The following is a 21,994-nucleotide window of genomic DNA, read 5'->3' as shown; positions in this document are numbered from 1 at the left end:
TTCTACTTCAAAAAATGAGGGGAGGTTTTTTCAAATTATAGACAATCAATCAATGAATACATGCTATTGATGATGGTTATAGAATTGATGGTGTCATTTCAATTCCTTGCACCCATTCAATTAATAACAATTGATGGTGTCCTTTCAATTTTAAGGATTGATGGTGTCCTTTCAATTTTCACCATTCAATATATTCATTTCATTAATGAGAAATAATTTCTCATTCACCAATGCCATTATTTTCCAATAATCCCCCACATGAATGAAAATTATTTTTATTTTAACTCACTGAGAGTATTCAATAGTTGAACCTTGTATAAAATAGGTAGGTGTCACCACCCTTGTGAAATGCATGTACTTTACTAGCTGTCCAGTAGATATGATATCCTTGAACTGTCTTGTTATTTTGTGTAAAGATGACACACACCTCACATAGGAATCAACTAACTTCCTTTCGGTTCTCATTGTTGTGTCCATTTTGACCATGGAACACCATCCTGGTTCTATGGGAGTTTCTAAAGAATTAAGTCCATAGAAATTTTCCTCTGAAGCGGCCCTACTTCTCTCTCACATAGGTGATTTCACATATCATTAAAGCAATTTAGATTGCTAGCCTTATTCGTTTATCATTGTTTCATCAAGGAATGGTTAGGGATTTTCTCCCCTACAATGATTTAATTCGGTTCTATAACTTTGTTGTGCCATTGAACCTAGATCTTGGGATCTCCAGTCAGCTATGTTGGGTGTCCACTATAAAACCTTTCCTCTAATGGACTTCAAACCCATTCCCTTTGACAACTTCTCAAACTACTCTTTACCTAATCCTTTGGTTTGCGGATCCGCTATATTATCCTTTGACCACACATAGTCAATATAGATAATTCCGGTTGAGATTAGTTGTCTAATGGTATTATGTCTACAACGTATATGTCTAGACTTACCATTATACATATTATTATGTGCCCTTCCAATTGCCGTTTGACTATCACAGTAGATATAAATTGGTGGCATGTGTTTTTTTCCATTTAGGAATGTCCTCTAAAAAATGGCGTAACCATTCAGCTTCTTCTCCACATTTATCCAGAGCAATAAACTCATATTCCATTGTGGACATAGCGATAACAATTTGTTTCGAGGACTTCCATGACACTACTGCACCTGCTAGTGTGAACACATATTCACTAGTCGATTTCTAATCTGTTATATCAGATATCCAGTTTGCATCACTGTACCCCTCTAGGACAGCTAAATATCTAGTATAGTGCAGCCCGTGATCTCGAGTGTATCTAAGATATCTGAGTACCCTGACAATTGCTTTCCAATGGTCCCCACTCAGATTACTTGTATATCTGCTGAGTCTACTAACAGAGTATGCAATATCCGGCCTAGTACAACTCATCAGATACATCAGACTTCCAATGACCCGCAAGTATTCTAACTGAGAAATACTCTCTCATCTATTCTTTGATAGATGAAGATTATTATCTATTGGAGTCTTTGAAATTCCAGAATCATTTTTACTAATTTTTTCGAGAATTTTATCTATTTATTGTGACTGACTCAAAATTAGTCCATATGATATTCTCATTATTTTAATTCCTAAAATCACATCAGCGAGTCCTATATCTTTCATGTCAAATCTCAAATTTAACATATTCTTTGTAGATTTGATCATTTTAACATCACTACCAATAATAAGTATGTCATCCACGTAGAAACATAAAATGACGTAACCATTTTCTGTCTCCTTAATGTATACACATTTATCACACTCATTGATATCCCTTTGGAAATCATTGCATTATCGAATTTTTCATGCCACTGCTTTGATGCTTGCTTCAACCCATATAATGATTTAACCAATTTACAGACTTTCCTTTCTTTTTCTGGAGCCACGAACCCCTCGGGTTGTTCCATATAGATTTCTTCATCTAAATCTCCATTTAGGAAAGCTGTTTTCATATCCATTTGATGAACTTCCAAATTACGCAGTGCCGCAATTGCAAGTATCATCCTAATGAAATTTATTCTCGTCGCGGGAGAATAAGTGTCAAAATAGTCCAAGCCTTCTTTTTGCCTGTATTCCTTAATTAGAAGCCTGGCCTTGTACTTATTAATGGATCCATCTGCTTTCATTTTCATCTTAAAGATCCATTTGGATCCTAAGGTTTACAACTAGTGAGGAGATCTACTAATTCCCAAGTGTGATTATGCAGAATTGAATCAATTTCATTTTTGATTGCCTCCTTCCTGAGAGGTCCTTCAGAAGAATTTACTGCTTCAACATAGCTTTGTTGTTCATTTTCTAACAAATATGTCAGAAAATCATTCCCGAATGTTTTTTCAATTCTAGCTCTTTTGTTGCGTCTAGGTTCAATCTCTTGATCTAAACCCTGGCTTTCATGATCTACATCATGAAGTCCATCATTCATAGTGTATAAGGTTCGTTTCGATGAACTCGATGCCTCATTCAGTTTACATGGAAATACATCTTCAAAAAACGTGCATTCCTTGATTCCATTATCATGTTCTTGTGTATACCGGGAATCTTAGATTCATGCACAAGAAATCGATAAGCATTACTGTTATGTGTATAGCCAATAAAGATACCGTCTTAGGACCGATCTTTACTTTTTTTGGTGTCGGAACGACTACTTTTGCCAAGCACCCTCACACTCGCAAGTGATCGTAAGTTGGTCTCCTATCTCTGAATAATTCATAAGGGGTCTTTTCCTCTTTCTTTCGAGCTACCTTATTTAATAGGTAATTGCTTGACAATACTACTTCACCCCACATATTTTGAGGTAATCCTAAACTTAATAACATCGCATTCATCATGTCTTTCAATGTGCGATTTTTGCGTTCAACAACACCATTCGATTGGGGTGAATAGGATGCAGTCACTTTGTTTATAATTTCGTGTTATGTACAGAATTCCCCGAAAGGCGTTACGTATTCGCTTCCTCTGTCACTCCTTAATCTCTTGTTCTTCTTGTTAAGTTGATTCTCAACTTCATTTTTATAGAGAACAAATTTCTCTATGGCCTCATCTTTGCTTTTCAACAAATATACATAACAGTATCTCGTACTATCATCAATAAAGGTAATAAATAATTATTAGCACTTCTTATTGTTGTGAACTTTAAATTGCATACATCACTATGAATTAGATCAAGTGGCTCGGTGTTCCTTTCAATCGTTTGAAAGGATTACTTTGTCAATTTTGCCTCAACACAAATTTCACATTTGCGCTGTGAATCAATTTGGAATGTAAGTATGTGATTCAAGTTAATTAATCTACACAAAGTATTATAATTAACATGACCTAGTCTTCATGCCACAAATCAGGAGACTCAATCAAATACGCAGAAGAACCATAATTCTTATTGGTTATGGTCATTGCATTAAGCTTAAAAAGCCCATCACATACATATCCCTTTCCTAAGTACATTCCAGACTTGGACAAAATAACTTTGTCCAACTCAAAAACCATCTTGAACCCATGTTTGTTCAGCAATGACCTAGAGACTAAATTCTTCCGAATCTCAAGTACGTACAATACGTTGTTCAAAGTCAGCTCATTTCCTGAAGTCATCTTTAAGACTACTTTGCCTTGACCTTCAACAGCAGAATGGGCAGAGTGTCCTATATAGATCATTTCCCCAGTAATCGGTTCGAGCATAGTGAACAAGTTTCTGTTTGAGCACACATGTCTGGTAGCATCGGTATCGAGCCACCATTCTTTCAGGTTGGACCCAATGAGGTTCACCTCTAAAACCACAGCAAATAGGTTGATGTCTGCTATATCTCGAGTCATCTCATTAACCATGTTTGCTTCATGGTCTTTTTTCCTCTTTGGGAGCCTGCAGTCAGCAGATCTGTGACCTTTCTTGTCACAATTGAAGCATTTCCCTTGAAACTTGGGCTTGGAGACTCCTCCATTCGTACCCAACTTCTTCTTGCCTTTTTTATTTTTGGAGCTTTGTCCTTGCTCCATGACATTTACCTTAGCAGTAGCAGGGAGGATGAGATCTTTTTCGAAGTTTTTATTGTCTTCTTCAATTCGAAGCTTGACAACAAGATCTTCCATTGTCATCTTTTTTCGCTTATGCTTAAGATAATTATTGAAATCTTTCCAACCAGGAGGCAGCTTCTCAATGACAATAGCCACTTGGAAGGATTCACTTAGAGCCATCCCCTTAGCCTGAATCTCATGCAAGAGCACTTGAAATTCTTGCACTTGACTCATTACGGTCCTTGAATCCACCATTTTAAAATCAAGGAACCGTCCAACGAGAAATTTCTTCACACCGGCATCCTCTGATTTATATTTACGGTCCAAGGATTACCATAGCTCCTTTGCTATCTTAAACCCTTGATAGATACTATACAAGAAATCATGAAGACTATTCATGATATAATTCTGGCAAAGATAGTCAAAGTGCTTCCAAGCGTCAACCGCACTGAGAGCTTGCACATCTGACTCCCCCACAGATAGGGTTGGAGCATTTTCAGTCAAGAACCTTGTAAGGTTCAGAGTTGTGAGGTAGAATAGCATCTTTTGCTGCCACCTCTTGAAGTTCAACCCCTTGAACTTCTCAGGCTTCTCGACATGGTTCACAGGAACCATCGAGGGAGCAGCCACGTTTTGGCTAACCAATTGGTTAGGCAACATAGGAGTAGGGCTGGAGCCAGTAGTCTGGCTTCTGTTGGTTGCATCCCTATCGTTCCTCGACGCCATTCGAATCGTTCAAAATAGAAAGCTTTGTTTCAAGATTATACGACAGAAGTAATTATCCGTAATAAGTAACAAAATTGAATGAAAAATTTGAATAACAAGATGGATAAATAGAATGCTATAAAATCAAATGAATTTCACTAGTCTAAGAATATGGAAATTCAAACCGATACAAAAACGAAACCGGAAGATCATAAAACACGAAAAAGCCGAGTCCTGTGTTTCACACAAATCCCTTGAAACAGATTTGTTCCCTCAGGGCGTGCTCGAGGTCACATGAGCGTCTGTTTCCTATAATAAAACGGCATCGAGTGCAGCTAGCAGCACGAGCTATCCGCACCCCAACGAACCAGAAAATGAAGTTGAATACTCTCACTTAGCTATGCAATTATCTTCTCTTCCTTTCTTTTGCTTCAAAAATGAGGGGAGGTTTTTTCAATTTATAGACAATCGATCAATAAATACATGTTATTGATGATGGTTATAAAATTGATGGTGTCCTTTCAATTCCTTGCACCCATTCAATTCATAACAATTGATGGTGTCCTTTCAAATTTCAGAAATCACCATTCAATACATTCATTTCATTAATGAGAAACAACTTTTCATTCACCAATGCCATTATTTTCCAACACACAATGCAATCCCAACTCACCATACAGTAGCTCAAGCGATACAACTTACAGCTTAAAATGTCATGGCATGGTGTCACTTTTTCAATAATCTATCTAGCAAGTAAAGAGAATAAGTCTTGAAATCCAACGGCAGTTAGTTCCCTTGCCTGAGTAGAGAAATTTCCATATTGAAGGATATATAAATCACAGGAGAACAAAGATATGAACTGGGAATTTATATATAAAGAAGTAAGTTATGTTATTTCTCATATGAATAGCAAAGTTAGTCAGAAACAACTGATGAAAAATGGTTATATACAAATAAATATTCTTTCCTACAGTTATTGTTTTAGTTGATTGATTTTATACCAGAGCGACTTTGAAGAGTTCATCCAATCCATCAAGATTAAGGTATGCATTATGCAAAAGACCATACCTATCGAGCAACAAAGGAAGTAAACCTACAAGTGATACTGAAAGTAGAAATGAATTCTTATAACCCATGTGTGTGTGATATTGATATCTGTAATTTGACTGAATCTGCTAACACTGATATAAAACTTAGCAGGAACAAAAACAACATGATCCCTTTGTTATGTAAGAGTTCAATTATTTTAATCAAGTTTCAAGATACTTCAGGTCATATTAACCGAGCTTGTGACGGCCCTGAGAAAATCTAATTAAGCTAAAGAAGATATGTTAACAGTATCTTGAATGAAGTTTCAAGTTGAGGATCATACAACCGCTAGCCTTTAAACATTAGATATTTAGAGTTCTATATTTCACAAAGTTTCCAGAAAAATTTTGCCATTTATTATTAATGAATAATATTGGTTCATCAGGCCCTTTCTTCTTTCTTTTTGACTTCACTTCATACAACATGAGACGAACTAATCTAAATAAAGCAAAAAAAAAGGGCTTTCTTGAATAGAAGTAGGCAAAACCAATAAACCTTCAACTTGAGTTGAAATCAAGAGAGCGATTGATAATTGAATGTAAGCAAGCAAATGCCTCAAAGGTTGTGATGCCCAAACTTGGCAATGACCCACTGAATGTACTCCCATTAATATTTTCCTAACACATTCTGAATAAAAACGAACTGACCAGTCCAAAGGCTGATTAACAAATGATATAAGATTGCACAACTTACCAGATTGTGGCAGTTTTTACATGTTTTTATGGCATCTTATCATGCAAAAAATTGAGACAATTCATTAGATGTTAATGTCTCATATTAAGATTTTCAGTTCTATCATCAATAAGGACCACATTTTGATGATTGGTCAACATTAATTTTTCCAATATTTTGGCTTAAACCTAACAGCGTATCAGATGATGCTTCCATGATTCCTGATCGCTCTTCCTTATCTCACCATAAATTATTTGAATATATAGTGACAGTTATAAAACGTCAAATATTCTATGAACTTTTTGGATGTCCAGTCTGGGCACTAAGGCCTTTCTTTTTAGAGAGGAACAAAATCAGCTGATACAACCTTAGACTATGACAACTGTCAGATTTTCGGGAAATCCATTAACTGGAATTCCCTTCTCCTATCTGTTTCCCCTCATCAGAAGCATTACAGGTATCTCCCAAGTTCCCACAGTCTAGACAACAGTAATTTTCATAAACTCATTCTTTTCGTATTTTAATAAGTGTTTCTTCAATGCATGTTGACTAATGCCTTAGGAAAATCATACATTAGTAAAAAGGGTTTGAACTTACCTCGTATACTTTCCTTCGATCATGAAGAAGGTGCTGTTGTTCCAATTCATTAATTAAGAAAGGCCTGAATGACAGGATTCAGTCAACAATGATCATATTAAAAGTAGTAACCTAAGAAGTTAAGCAGCATGTTGGTCCTTGCACATAAGAAGGCAGACCCTGGGGTGATGCCATATAATTATTAAGTTAAGGGACAATAAATATGAAAGCGACATGTTACTGGATACATCTATTTTTTCCAGTTGGGTTGAAATAAATACTTTTGAAACGGCAACTATTTGTGTGCATCGGTAACTATTTGGTTCGAAAATTACAGGGATGGGTTTCTGATTTTTCCCCTTCTTTTAAGAAGTAAAAGACTTACTTTCTCAAAGCTGCATATGCCTCTGCCTTTTCAAGGGGATACCCATTGGAATAGAATGCAATCAAGCAATCGCATGTTGGCCAGCTGGAACATGCAGGTCGTGACGAGTTAGATGTATCAAAAACTTCATTCATGTATGAGCTTAAGAAAGGAGATACAATGGTATTGTATTACATCTATCACTACTGTAATTATAATCTTATTGAATGGAGTTTTGCAGCAAGTATGATGAAGTCTTCAGCTTAGTGCAACCTAGGTCTGCATTTGACAACCTTACAGCATCCCTTCAAATTAACAGGGTATTTCCTTCTATTTCTTTTCTCCAGGCTCATCCGGAACATTTGAAAAGATGCTGCTTAGGCAGAAAATAAAAATACCATACAGCGACATTTTGGGTTCAAAACAAATGAGTACGGTGGGATTGCCAGCCCGGCACATAACCGTCCCACCAAGGAAAAGGGCATCAACTTGGAAAAAAAGGAGTTCACATGGGGAACCAGCTGTAAGTGATTTATCAACAAAAAATGTAGAAACTTCAAGCAGATGCCATGTTCATATATTGAATTTGGCAGCTGCAGAGTCCAACGTTAACCAGTTCAACATCACTGTTATACTATACCTCTCTACTGGATCTTCAAGAATAACCCTGTCTCCAAATATCACTACCTACAACGTAAGGAATGAAGATCCATAAGATGAAAAGGCAATATCAATCGTCGAACCTCAAAGAGACAATCTTTATGCGGAGCTTTCTGATCAAGGAAAGCAAAAGACCAAAGACTACTCTTTGTCCAGAATAAGAATGGAATCCAAACAGCATATTCCCTCAGAATACTTTTAATAGCACTTTGCTAGGATTGATGTTCAGTTGCTGCTCCTTAAGCGAACTACATGCATAAGTACGTAACTCTGAACTCGATATCCTGGCTTTCGAGCACGCTGGATGATGTGCTTCAGATTGTAGCCCAACATGTATTCGAATTTTCAGGATTAGACACACATTCTAGAAGACTTTGGCACCAAAATTTAGCTTAACTAGATATTAAATTTCCTATATTACTATAGTATAGTTTCTCTTAATTATATACTATTTACTATATTAGCTTGAGTCAGTAGTTTTAAGTCTAATATTTCAGATTATTACCTTACTTTATTTAGGAAAGTAATATAGAGGAAATTAGATATCAGTTTCCTATTTTAGAGTCAATGGGAGTGTCTTCCCTCTCTATAAATATGCACCTATTATAAGATAAGATGGCAGACGAATTTGATGAATATTTGAATGAAATTGCTTAGAGCGTTCCCTCTATTTTCTTATCTAAACAAGTCTATTGTTTAGTGGCGAAAACCTCGATTCTTATCGTTCATCCTTGAGTGTGGCAAATCAACCCAACTTTTTCTTACTCGTGACTAGTCATCTTATCGAGTGAGTTCTATTGGTTTTACCCTCCACCCTTCTTTCTTACCCAATTCTGGTTCGTGAGCCTCATCATTTGGTATCAGAGCGAAGGTTCTATTCTTGTTGGCCAATTGAAACACATGAGGGAGTGTACAGACGAGTGTTTAGTGAGGAATCATTCTTGGAAACGCAATGGATAAGGAAAACGTCCATGAGGTTTTGAGGGGACTCACACTCAACCAAGCCTAGTTCCTTGAATTCCACCAAGGGCAAGACGAACTTTCTACACGGCTCGTTAAACTGACCCAAGTTGTTGAGCGACTGGCCTTGGCGCGTGCTGCTCTACCACGTGCACATCGAGTTCCCAGAAGGAATGTTCAAGTGGAAGATGAAGTTGACCGGGAGGATGAACTTCCTGAAGAAGAAGAAGAGCAGCCGATTCCACGACGGGAGCGAAGGAGCGTCCGTAACAACCTCAAGCTGAAGATTCAGCAATTCAAAGGCATGAATTTCCCTGAATAATACCTCGAGTGGGTCTTGCGTGTCTAAAATGTGTTCGAATACTGTGAGTACTCCGAAGCCCAAAAGTGTCAGCTTGCTGCCCTCGAGTTCACCGATTATGCGAATCTCTTGTGGGAAAACATAAAAGCACAACGAAAGAGAGATGGCAAGAATGAGATTCGTAGTTGGTGGGAGATGAAGAGACTTATGCATAGAAGATTTATGCATGAGTACTACAAGCAACAGCTTTATCTTCAATTGCAAAGTATTAGGCAGTGTAGTATGTCCGTAGAAGATTATGTTAAGGAATTCAAGCTGCTGACCATGGGATGTGAGCTGCATGAGTCTCGAGAGACCACCATTGCGCATTTCTTAGGAGGTCTGAACAAGGGGATTACGGATATGATTGAACGACAGCCTTTTGTGTACTTAGAGGATGTGATAAAGCTAGCCATTAAGGTACGAAGGCAGCAGAAACATGGCCAACTAACTACGCTAAGAGGGTTCAACATGAAGCCGGTGATTGTTGGATTCACACCCCAAGGGTCAGCCTCAAGGTGGAACGAGCCACAAAAGGAAGTTGAGGGCTCGCTCAAGTCTCAAACTAAGTCGACCAAGGTGAAAGAGCAGGAGGTCGATCCACAATCCCCTGTTCAGTGCGGAGACATTAAGTGCCTTGAATTTCATGGATTCAGACACTTTACCTCCGAATTCCCCAATTGGCGAGAGGTGACCATCCAGAACCCTCACGCTATCGAAAGTGAAGTTGAAGAGGCCGTTGAAGATGTTTGTGGAGTTACGAGTAAGGAGAAAGTGGAATATGCTGATGAGGATGAGAAGCTCAAGGCTCAGCAAGTCGTGAGTTCGGAATCAAAGTTGGAAGAACAGCGGGAGTGCTTGGAGAACATTCCGAAGGTACTGATTTCAAACTCTCCAAAACAAGTCCTAAAGGAACTCATTTTAAGCTCAGCCCAAGAGGAACTTCAGGAAGAATTTGCTAATGAAGATCTATCGATGGTGTTTCATCAAGTGAAACCTGAGCTACTTGAAGCGCACATGACTCTGCTGAGGAAAGGGCAATCTAGCCAGAGAGTTGATTGGTGAGGAAGAACAGAGAATCTGATCTATGAGGAATTACAAAAGAGAGTTCGTACAGAAAAGTTGGTCATTAAGTGGCAAGCTAAAAAGAACCGAAGCGCACACATGAAGACCAGGAGAAGATCAACGAAGACTCGAGGACGCGTCTTTTTTCAACCGAGAGGGGATGATGTGGTTCAGATTGTAGCTCAACATGTATTCAAATTTTCAAGACCAGACACACATTTTAGAAGACTCTGGCACCAGAGTTTAGCTTAACTAGATATTAAATTTCCTATATTGCTATAATATAGTTTCTCTTAATTAGATATTATTTCATATATTAATTTGAGTCAGTAGTCTTAAGTTTTCTATTTCAGATTATTACTTTATTCTATTTAGGAAAGTAAAATATAGGAGATTATATATCAGTTTCATATTTTAGAGTCAGGGGTGTCTTCTCTCTATATAAATATGCACCTATTGTAAGATAAGATGGTAGCCGAATTTGATGAATATTTGAATGAAATTACCTAAAGTGTTTCCTCTATTTTCTTATCTAAACAAGTCCCTTATTTAGTGGCGAAAACCTCGATTCTTATCGTTCATCCTTGAGCGTGGCGAATCAATTCGACTTTTCTTACTTGTGGTGAGTCATCTTATCGAGTGAGTTATGTTGGTTCTACCCTCCACCTTTCCTTCTTACCCAGTTCTGGTTCGTGAGCCTATCACTAGAGCTTCTCATACGCTTTTGCAACAGAATAAGCCGCATTTACGAAGTGCTCCCATCAAACAGGAAGAATCAAGTACGGAGGCTAATCATCTGATCAAGCAACTCAGCCATCCACATCACAGGGACACAACCCAACCCGACCGATCGAACGAGTCAAGATATTCACCTCAAATTCTCCGAATGCTTGCAGCCTGTCAAGTATCTGTCCCATCGGAGCAGAAAAAGCCTGCAAAAATCACATGAACAAGCCATTGATTCACCCGAATAAATCTCCGTAATGAACATGAGCTCTATTTGGGCACAATATTAGCTGAGTGAAGCGATAAGAAACGAAATTTCGGAGCCACATTTCACCTTCTTTTCCAGTACACATACACCAATCGTTATCTTCCTCTCTATTTCCCTCACTGTCAGGGCAAGACCTCAACGCTCGCAGCAGGAAAACCGTATAGAAGCCCACTGGAATGTCAAATCCACGCGGCACGGGAAGCAGCAGAGGATCAAAACTGCCAGGTCACAGCTCGCGAGAGGAGATAGGAGATAGCTTCACGGAGCATCTTTTCTTGCCGGTATCTTTTATACCACTTTTTTTCATAATAAAACAAAATAATTCATACAAAGTGAAATGATAAATCCCGTACATAATCATTTATATAACTCTTTTTCAAAATCAAAATCTGATTTTAAAATGTTAATTACAAACAAAATGCAACATTAAAATCAGCAGCTGAATCATGCCGGGAATTGTTCTTGCTCGAGGATTGGTGCGTTCTTGTTTGGATTGGATTTTCTCATAGAATTGCATGTGTTGTCGGATTGATTTGAGAATGAAAGCCTTCTCATTTCTGGGTCTTTGTCCAGTTCTGAATCCCGGGTTTTTGTCCATTTCCCTTCTCAGGTTTCGCGGGTTGAGGGGGAGAGAGAGAGAGAGAGAGAGAGAGAGATTGATCGGCTTCTCTCACTGTGATTCAAGGAAGATTGGGAATAATGGCAATGGCATTGAGCTGAGCTGAATTCTTCGTCGTTCTTGATGTTCCTCGACTGATATTGCCTGACAGAGTGAGGGGAGATTCATCGTTCATTTGATGTACGGGTTTAATCGGCTATTTGACATATCGGCTCGAGCTCGAGCGAAGAGGACAACCGGAGCAAATGGAGAGAGTGAGCCGCGGCTTGTATTTATACGCTGAACGAATGAAGGGGAGTTGATAAAGTCCCAGATATATATAGTATCATAAGATTCCGGAATATACAAATTGTATTGAACCTGATTTTACTATTCTTATTCACAAAAAGTATAAATTTAATATTACTTTCATATAAATAAAATACTTTAGTAGCTAAAAAAAGGTTTTTAGTGGGGGAATACACGTCAATTTAATATTTTTCACGCAGATGATTATAAAGAGAGGAAAAGTTAAACAAAAGCTGATTAAATTCTCACCACAGCGCGAGGAATAGTATTTGCAGGACGACCGTTGGCTCTTGTAGGCACATGACAACGGACATCGAGGTTTGCAAGGGAATCGGGTCACCGGAGGATGGCGCGCACCATGGCTCTGTCACCACCGACCCCCGGCATATATATCCGAGTCGACAATACTGCGTTGCACGCGTGCCATCTCTCCTGCGACATGACTCTCTCAACCCCTATGCGATTTGATGTTACACGATCGGCCTCTCCTCTTTCGAATATATTCAAATATATTTTTATACTAATATATTGCTATACATCTTACGGTGCCTCTCCCCCTCTATACTTATATAGTGAAACTATAATCAGGTGTGAGACCATTGTAAGTAGCTATCTGCCCTCTCACAATGTGTGAACGTGGGATATTTCGAGTAAAGTGCTCTGAAACTGATCCATCCCTTCCGGTAGAATTCTTTCGGTGATAACAAGTAAATGGGAAATTTACATGTTGAACGAGGTTAGAAATCTACATATATGTTTATATTATGATCATATACATATTCATCCTTGGCTTCCACGAAGCCTGGCTGTAGACCTCGCTTGCCTGCCAACTTCTTAACTGTTTCTGTCTCTGACATTTTGGGTCAAAAGTTGATAGATCAAGATATTATTAGTCATCATCGTAATGATATATAGATCGTTATTTTTGCTTTTACTAGAAGGTCATGATGGCTCGAATTGATGATATGATGATTTTTGGACCACCGACCAGCGTTTTACGACTTCTTCTTTTTTTTCCCGGTGTTTATCCTGATTTCCAAAAACTTTAAGGTTCCGACCAATCTAATTCGAACTGATTCGGTTCATGAAGTGATAAAACTCTTTCAGATTTGATTTTCTTCATTCATAAAACTTAAACCTGAAATCTTATTTAAGGGAAATAAGCGTCGAACCGCTTGTACCAATCCATATTAATACGACTAATGATTGCACTCAATAATGATTAATATCGCTCTGTTTGTGGATTACTGTCATCGTTGCAATATTGTGCACCGTAGATTAGTAATCATTAGAATTAACAACTCTAGTCAACCAACGTAAATTACACATCCACGAAATGAAGAGGAAAACAGAACTATCACACGCAATAATTTCTTGCGCCGAAGGTTAAATATTTAATTAATTTGAAGGTTCCCGGCAATTTTCAGGATGACTTCCTCATCATAATATTCCCCGGACATTTTAATTTTCATATTATATAAGGCGAATTTTTAATAATAAAGTGTCGTCTTTGGTAAATTGCACTTTACGTGAGATTCAAATTGCACTGAACAGTATATCTTGTGATGCCATAGTCAATATAGTAAATAGTAAGACTTAGACTTAATTAATAGATCGTAGACATCTCATGATTTCACCGTATAACAAAATAAGTATTAGTACGTCGGTCTTGGGAGAACCTTTTAATCTTTTCTTTTCAAGGTGGAATAATTCTTAGAAATATTGACCTGTTATATTTTGTTGAAGACCCCAGCTCCATCCCAACCGCTTAATTACCTTGGTCCTTCTCAGAATCTTCGTTCTGTTGAAAGCAATTTATTATTTACATTTGAATAATGTGTAAGAGCTTATAAAATTATAGATATATGAGCTTAAACTGGATGGATCAAGGCAATCATTTTGCTTAGCAAGCAAGCAAAATGAAATATAAAATAACCAAACAAAAAAGAAAATCATGAAATTAGACTTTAATGAACAACTTGACCATGATCAACTGATTCTTGGTCTCGTACCCACGGCCTTATAATCTACCAAAAGATCCATCAGAACTTATTAATATTCATCATTTCATTAAATTTATACAGAAGACCCTTTTTTTTTGAATTATCATATAGAAAAACTATAACACATTATTAAAAATTGTGATTCAATTAATTAATGACTAAGAAGTTGTTGCCTATGCCCATGATGTCTCTTACCCAATGACCTAATATAGCTCTCGGATCTTCATCTTGGTAGATATTATATAAATAAAAAAGTTGGTTTTTATTTAATCGGTTAGCTCGCCAGCTAGCTCTCATCTCTATATTTGTCTCTATATTTGCAACACGGCTTTAATGATTTTCATATAGAATTGATAAGCCATCGTATTCTTGTCCTGTATCTGTCTGTCTCGAGATCGATGTCTGTAATTTCTATATCTTTAGCGCGAGACAATTTGATAGGTCGATTTTATGATATATATTGCATCTCTTGTGAAGCTTGGTATTGGGAGTTCCTTCTTGCAGGCAAAGAGGATACCTTAGATTGTTAATTCATTGCTTATGTTTGATGCAAAAAGAATATTAATTTCTGAGGATAAAAGAGATCATGAATGAAACATTAATTAACAAGTCTTATGTTTTATTACTTAAAATCATCAAAATAACCAACATGGGTTGGTTCAAGCGGTTTGGCATTTATTCCGTTTAAGTAAAGTCTTGAATTTAAGTCTTTGTGAATACAGAAAATTCATGCTGTGAGAATTTTATCTCTTAATGGACTGACCCGGCTCGACTGGATTAGTTGGGGCTCAATTGGATTTCCGGATACTATGATTCACATGGAAAAAAAATCACAAAAATAAGGTTTCCTTGTCTCTCAAAGTAGAATATTTTTTTTGTACTTGCAGGGCTTGGTTCAAGTAGTTCGATACTTGTTCTCCTAAAATAATGTCTCGAGTTCGAATATTATATATGGAGAAAATTCATGTTGAAAGAGTTTCACCCCTTAGTAGGTCGACATAGCTCAACTGGATTAGTTACGGCCCAATTTGGATTCCGGATACTAGGGTGTACAGTGAAAAAAATATATTTATTTTTTTTTTGTGTGAATCACTCAGTATTCGAAATTTTTATAGATTCCGACTAATCCAAGTTGAGAAGGAGAATATTAATGTGAACCAAAACCAACCCACTTGGTTTCTGAAGGGAGAATATTGACCTTGTCGAGCACGAGGGCACAGAATGAGACTTCTTCATTCAACATAGAATTAGTTCCAGCTCATAACTAATGAGAGGGCGACGTCTCTATATATACAGACATATTCACGGAATACAGACATATTCACGGAACGAGCAATGAAGCCCCATGGACAAGGAGTCGAAGAGCTTCAGATCAGAACTAATATCGATAAAGGGGCTGAGGGCCTCTCGTCGCAGGAGAGATGGCACCTGCACCATTATGGCTGCTCCGCCCGGTGAAATCCGTGGCCGGAGGAAAAGCCTCCCCACAGGTGCCATCCCTCTGCGGCGAGACACCCTTTCAACTCCCTCTGAGATCGCTCAATTCTAAAGCCAAAGCTGAATATAATCACGATATTCCTCTATTAGATTCAATGATGATATATCGAATATATCCACCTTCCTTCCTTCTTTTGTTAGCTAACTCTCCATCCTCTCTTTTCATTTGTATGCAGTATTCGACATTGTTGATCGAGGATGACTCTGTTTGGGATGCGGTGACACATCAAAGTTCGACTCCTTAAGGCCCCCTTCTGTAACGTATGTGACCTGCCATGGACCTGAAGCAGCTCCATAAACAATCAGTAAATAAAGACCTGTGCTCACCACTCCGAGAAAGAAGATAAAACCTCTTGCCGGAACCATCTGCGCGAGGAGCCAAGGATGACTGCATCCAGTAACAAAGATTTTATAGCTAGCTAGCTGATGCAACTCAAAGACGTGTACCTATATAAATATTTCTCTCTTGATACCTCTTTTCGGATCAGAAATTTTATGATCAGTAACGCGTCCTCGATATCTCGAGCTAGGTTAATTTGCCATCGCCGTTCATATTGTTCGTGTCAAATGATCTAAACCAATGAAGCAGTTGTTGTATGAGATAATTGAATTTTTTTCGTGGATGTTTCTTGGTCAACTCTAAGCTTAATTTTGAGTGCATTCTTTCATCGGAGAGTGATGTCTGCCAACTGAGGCTAAATGTTTAAGACATTGATTAATTGAACATTCTTAAATTTAAATCAACAAGGCTCATTTTCTCCACAGCTGTGATTTGCGTTGACAAAATGGGCATAATTATCACAAAAATTGACGGATCATAAATAGGATAGGCTCAATGTGTTTATCCATTCGGCCTTTTCGGATAAGAGCTGAGTCGAGCTTATCCATGTGATCCGTCGTGAAGACTATCAGTCTCTCCCCGCGACAGGCTGACCAAAGGCCATCGATAAAATTCAGGAGGCCTGATAGTGTAACATTGCTGGGCTTTGTCTCCCGGTCGTCCACTGCTAGCTTCTTCATCGGGTTCTTCTCATCCTCGTTCTCTTCCTTCGACTTCTCCTTCGTCTGACCTGTCAGGTCGAGTGAGCAATCAATGTCCTCGATCACGATTATGGACTTGCTGGACGTCTCGATCAGGAGCTTCCTCAGCTCCGTGTTGTCCTTCACCGCCATAAGTTCCAAATCATACGGATCATAGCCTAAAAGGTTCGCCATGGCAGCAATCATCAAGGACTTGCCTGTCCCGGCCGGGCCATAGAGGAGGTATCCGCGCTTCCAGGCTCGACTGGTCCTTGCATAGAAGTCCTCCACCTGGCTGAATTCAATCAGGTCGTCCATGATTTCCTTCTTTCTCTCGGGCTCCATCACGAGGGTCTGGAATGTTGCTGGGTGTTCAAAGACCACATGACTCCAGAAGGAGCCATTGTTGGTGTATAGCCTCCGCTGCTGGTTTCGGACCTTCATCGCCTTCCCTTCTTTCAAGACATGGTTCAGGTAGGGCTCCAGGATGACATCTCTATGTTTGTTGTGGAATGTGAGCTTCTAGTACCTGTTAGACGGATTGATAGAGCTAAAAACAGATTAACTTGAATGCCGCAAAGTTCGTAATAGTGATTTGGACTGCAATTATTCGAAACAGAGAGTTATGATGCTTTTTTTCGGTTACAAAGGAGGCTCAATGCTTAAAACAATGAAAGAGAAACCCTAAATGACTAATAAAGGAACACGGATAATTTCACTAGATATCGATATCGAACGTGCGCCACTACGCTACACTCTCATTTGATAGAGTTATGATGCTTTCCTCAGGTGAAATCTAAGTTGGATGTGTGCAAACAAAGTAACGAAATAAGCGGGAGTTTATTAATTCAATTTCCGGTTAACCATGACTCATTTCCGGAATCCTAACTCATATTGAGCATAGCAGTAGCAGTGTTTGTATATCGAACAAGATAATATATATTACCGTTTCTCGTCTGTGGAGGAGAAGAAAGAAAATGCCTCTGTCCTGGACACAGTCTTCCCGAAAGCCCACCATAGCCTGAGCCCTCCGAACTCATCAGCAACCTCTTCGTAGTTGTCCATGCTCAGGACAAGGGACTGGTTGTTCCTCCCTATATCAGCCTTGAGCCGCTTCGCCTGGGTGGAGGACGTGATGCTGAGGTAGTTCTCGATGGCCGAGTAGGCCTCGCTCCTCATGAACCTCTCTCCCGTGTGCTCGTTGAACGTGACCTGGACGTACAGGTAGAAGAAATTGAACGCCCGCTGGAAGTACTTATCGATTTGCCCGCGGATGTGGTGTGTCGGGAAGTACTGCTGGAAAACTGCCCAGAGGAACATCGTGCTCGCGAGCATTGATCCCAGGTTGGCAAACATGTTTTTAGGATCCATGTTTCGGTCATGTCACTTGGCTCCTAATCGATCCTTCGATCGCCTTTTACACTTTCCAGAGAAGGGCAATGCTCTGCCTCTACGAAAATATCCTTCCTCCTTCGTCCTCTGTTTCTCCTACGTGAGCTTATGGTTCTGTCTCTCTAAGGTTTTGTGGAGTCGGCGTGGAGGATAAAATGACGATAGCTAGCCTTCCTAGCTAAGTAAATTAGGGCTTCTGGCATGTGGTTGTCTTCTTCTCCACTGAAAGGATTCGGCAAATCACAATCGACATCGTTGCATCTCTATCAGCATGTTAGGCCAGCAGTGACGTCACAGTTTTAGCATGCCCAGAGTCCCAGACTTCTTCCTGGAGCTTTTAATTTGGACAACTCGGAATCATATGGAGAATTTAAATCCGAGAAGATAATCATCCCTCCGCATTCAAAGATGATGCCGGCTCCTTCCCAGTGACCAAATTCCAACGATATTCTGATATGATTGCCGGAATGCCATCAGATTTCGCTCTGAAGATCGGACGAGTCAATGCAACGGATCTTAACTTGTTCATAGACCGACCATTACCAACGACGATTGGATGTACAATGATGTTAGGGATAGTGACTTCCCAGCTACCGACCTAATACATAAACAAAGAATTTCAATTTGTCCCTTCTTGTTTTCTTGGGAAAAGAACGTCAGATGCAATTGGAGGTATATGTACCATACAGTTAAAATCTTAATCATTGAAATTTTTGAATTTTTATTTTTAAAATATCAGGATTAAATCTCAGCCTTTGAATACATGTATTTATTATAACATTCAATGTGTCAAAAAATTTTCCCAGAGTAAGAGACTACCCATATGAAACAATGAAATTTGCTCCATGCAAAGTCCATCATACAAAAAGTTCATGGAATTGAAACTTTCTATGACATGTCAAAGGAAGAGAATGAAATTTGCTCCATACAAAGTTCATCATAGGAATAAAACAAGCAACAATCAAAACCACTATCACAAATTTTCTCCATTAATGTCCTTCTTCCCCAATCTAACGCAATTATTCATACCAACTATTACTTTTGTTTAGTTTGTGACACCATTCTCTTTCACATTTACTTTGTCTTCTTCCAATTTCCCATTTGCTCCCACCCCATTTTCCTTGGCTCCCTCGATCGATTTTGCAGCATCTTTAGCCTTGGCCTTCTTCTTCGCTTCCTCCTCCTCCTCGGCCTTTTTCTTCGCTTCCTCTTCCTCCTCGGCCTTCTTTCTCGCTGCTCCCCCCTTTGCCTCCTCGAGAGCTTTGATCAAGCTCCTCAAGCAAGTATCCGGAGTTTCCATGCCTGACTTGGGCATCAAGTTCTCCGCCACATCAGCTGGTGTCATGTTTGTTTCCTTCAGCATCGCCTCGATCATCCCAAATAGAGGATGAGACTCGACATCCAGATAGTTGTTCACGAGCACCTTGAAAGCTTCGAAGCAGCAGTAGGACATCTCGATGTGCTTGTCCATCCTACCTCTCCTGATAAGTGCCGGGTCAAGCTTATCGACGAAATTAGTTGTGAAGATAATGATCCTTTCTCCGCCACAGGCCGACCAGATCCCATCGATGAAGTTCAAAAGACCCGATAGAGTGACCTTGCTCTCTTTGGTTTCCTCTTCCTTCTTCATCTTTTTAGCAGGATCACCCTTACCTTCCTCATCCTCGTCATCGTCTTTCTTCTTTGCCTTCTTCCTCTGTCCTGTGAGGTCGAGTGAGCAGTCAATATCCTCGATCACAATTATGGACTTGCTCGAAGTATCAATCAGCAGCCTCCTCAACTCCGAGTTGTCCTTGACCGTTGTCAGCTCCAAATCGTACACATCGTAACTCATGAAATTCGCCATGGCAGCGATCATCGTGGACTTGCCCGTCCCAGGCGGGCCATAGAGGAGGTACCCTCGTTTCCAGGCCTTCCCAATCTTCTTGTAGTACTCCTTCCCTTCACCGAACTTCTTGAGGTCGCCCATGATCTCCTGCTTCTTCTTCGGCTCCATTGCCAGGGTATCGAAAGTCGCAGGGTGCTCAAAAACCACAGGGCTCCACTTGGTCGACTTATACCTATACCTGCAAGTAATCAATCAATTCTTTTAATTAAAGCCTTATAATTTAGCTTTTAGACCAGACTATTACCATGATAGGTGAAAATTTTAATATTACCAGTTGTCGCTTGGGTTATTGGTGAAGAGCTTCCTCTGCCGATTCTTCAGTGCGATTGCCTTCCCCTCGTTCACAACATGCTTGATATACGTATCTGTGATCAAGTCCCGGTGACGTTTATGGAAGGTGAGACTGTAGAACCTCCTCTCTTCCGTGGCAGGATAGAACGACAGGGACATGCCCCGGGGAACTATCTTGTTGGAGGACCACCAGAGCTTGGCGCCCTGGAACTCGTCCGTGACCTCCTCGTTGTCTGCCATAGTTAGGATCAAGGATTGGCTGTCTTTGAGGGTATCAGCCTTTAGCTTCTTAGCTCTCGTGGTCGCCTTCTCGGTTAGGTAGTTCTGGATGGCGGTGTAGACGTCACTCTTCTTGAACCACTCGCCCGTGTACTCAGTGAAAGTGATCTCGATGTAGGGATACAACAATCTAACGAGCTTGCTGGTGTATTTCTCGAGTAGGTCACGAAGATGAGGCGGGATATGGTCTCGGAAGAGGGTCATGATTATCATCAGACCCCCGACAGCTGAGCTCAGTTGTATGAAAAGGCCTTGCATGATCGTATTTTCTCCCTGCGGTCTTAATATATCTTCGAGATTATTAACTTCGAAGCTTTGAGTATTTGTCCTCCAGTTGCCTGCTCCATATATAGGGAGGGGGAGACCGGCAAGCAATCAGAGAGCCGATCTAATTAAGTCTACAACTTGCTCATCAAGTCATTGAATTTAATTCTATACTCAATATTATATTTGCGTGTGAACTCACGCGTATTTCTTTTTAGTATATCACATGGTAAGTGTTATCATATACAAAAAATACATATTTTTATCATCAACAGTAATTTTTTTGGTCATATTACTAAAACCAAGAAAAATTGGGAAACCCTATCAGTTTGTCACATTACCACGTGATGTACCAATTATATACAATACTTTCTCCCGCTCTTGGCACGAAAATACCGAGGGGCTTCCAATTTGTGTTAAGTATATATGGAAAGTTCTATGGTGCAATCAGTTGCACCCTGCAATCAAAATAAATTACTATTGAGATAGATGGCATAATGTACTGACGCATACTTTCGCCTGATAATTAAAAGTATTTAAAATCATAAGGTTCATGCATATAAATCTTAAAGTAGCGATTGAACCCATCTCTAACCAAAAAGCTTGAGCTGGTAGGTTGTGAAACCCAATATCTTATAAGACACTCAACTACTAGAAGTCGGCCAGAGATTTGGTGTGGCGTGAGCCCACACGGGTGCACGAAAGTATAATCAGTTCTAATACTTTTCTATAAGCCATTAGACCCATCTTCAACCCTATAGTTTGAACTGATAGGTTGTGAAATCCAATGTCTTATAAATCCATACTTTTATATTTTATTTTTCTGTGTGGAATTAACTCTCAACAAGTGTAATCTATAACCTCCCTTTGTTTGGACCGAAAGAAATGAAAAGGAAGGTATTATGGAATGATTTTCTTCCTATTGTATTTATGTACATATCCATTTATACTATACTTATGATAGCCTATTTTTAGTCATAGATCTTATTTTCCTTTTATTGATCAAGACTGAA

At 39.3% G+C, this 21,994-nt stretch overlaps 1 protein-coding gene, 2 long non-coding RNA genes and 1 pseudogene across 3 annotated transcripts; all 4 read right to left on the bottom strand.

The window, feature by feature from the left end:
• Positions 1–6,903: 6,903 nt before the first annotated feature.
• On the bottom strand, positions 6,904–8,110 carry LOC116195857. Its single transcript, XR_004154709.1, has 3 exons — positions 8,062–8,110; positions 7,443–7,526; positions 6,904–7,142 (listed from the first exon to the last, which is right to left on the bottom strand). It is a non-coding gene; the product is annotated as an uncharacterized LOC116195857 (long non-coding RNA).
• A 2,924-nt stretch (positions 8,111–11,034) lies between these two features.
• Positions 11,035–12,873, bottom strand: LOC116195858. Its single transcript, XR_004154710.1, has 3 exons — positions 12,597–12,873; positions 11,507–12,338; positions 11,035–11,378 (listed from the first exon to the last, which is right to left on the bottom strand). It is a non-coding gene; the product is annotated as an uncharacterized LOC116195858 (long non-coding RNA).
• A 3,737-nt stretch (positions 12,874–16,610) lies between these two features.
• LOC116195851 lies at positions 16,611–18,375 on the bottom strand (annotated as a pseudogene).
• A 744-nt stretch (positions 18,376–19,119) lies between these two features.
• Positions 19,120–21,070, bottom strand: LOC116195850 (AAA-ATPase ASD, mitochondrial-like). Its single transcript, XM_031525239.1, has 2 exons — positions 20,419–21,070; positions 19,120–20,325 (listed from the first exon to the last, which is right to left on the bottom strand). The coding sequence occupies exons 1-2, from the start codon at positions 20,973–20,975 to the stop codon at positions 19,305–19,307; spliced, it is 1,578 nt and encodes a 525-aa protein (XP_031381099.1). The 5' UTR covers positions 20,976–21,070; the 3' UTR covers positions 19,120–19,304.
• Positions 21,071–21,994: the final 924 nt, after the last annotated feature.

Source organism: Punica granatum, chromosome 2 (assembly GCF_007655135.1).
Source record: "Punica granatum isolate Tunisia-2019 chromosome 2, ASM765513v2, whole genome shotgun sequence".
NCBI lineage: Eukaryota > Viridiplantae > Streptophyta > Magnoliopsida > Myrtales > Lythraceae > Punica > Punica granatum.
Note: the sequence above shows the minus strand (reverse complement) of the source record. Positions and strands in the feature narration are given on the sequence as shown.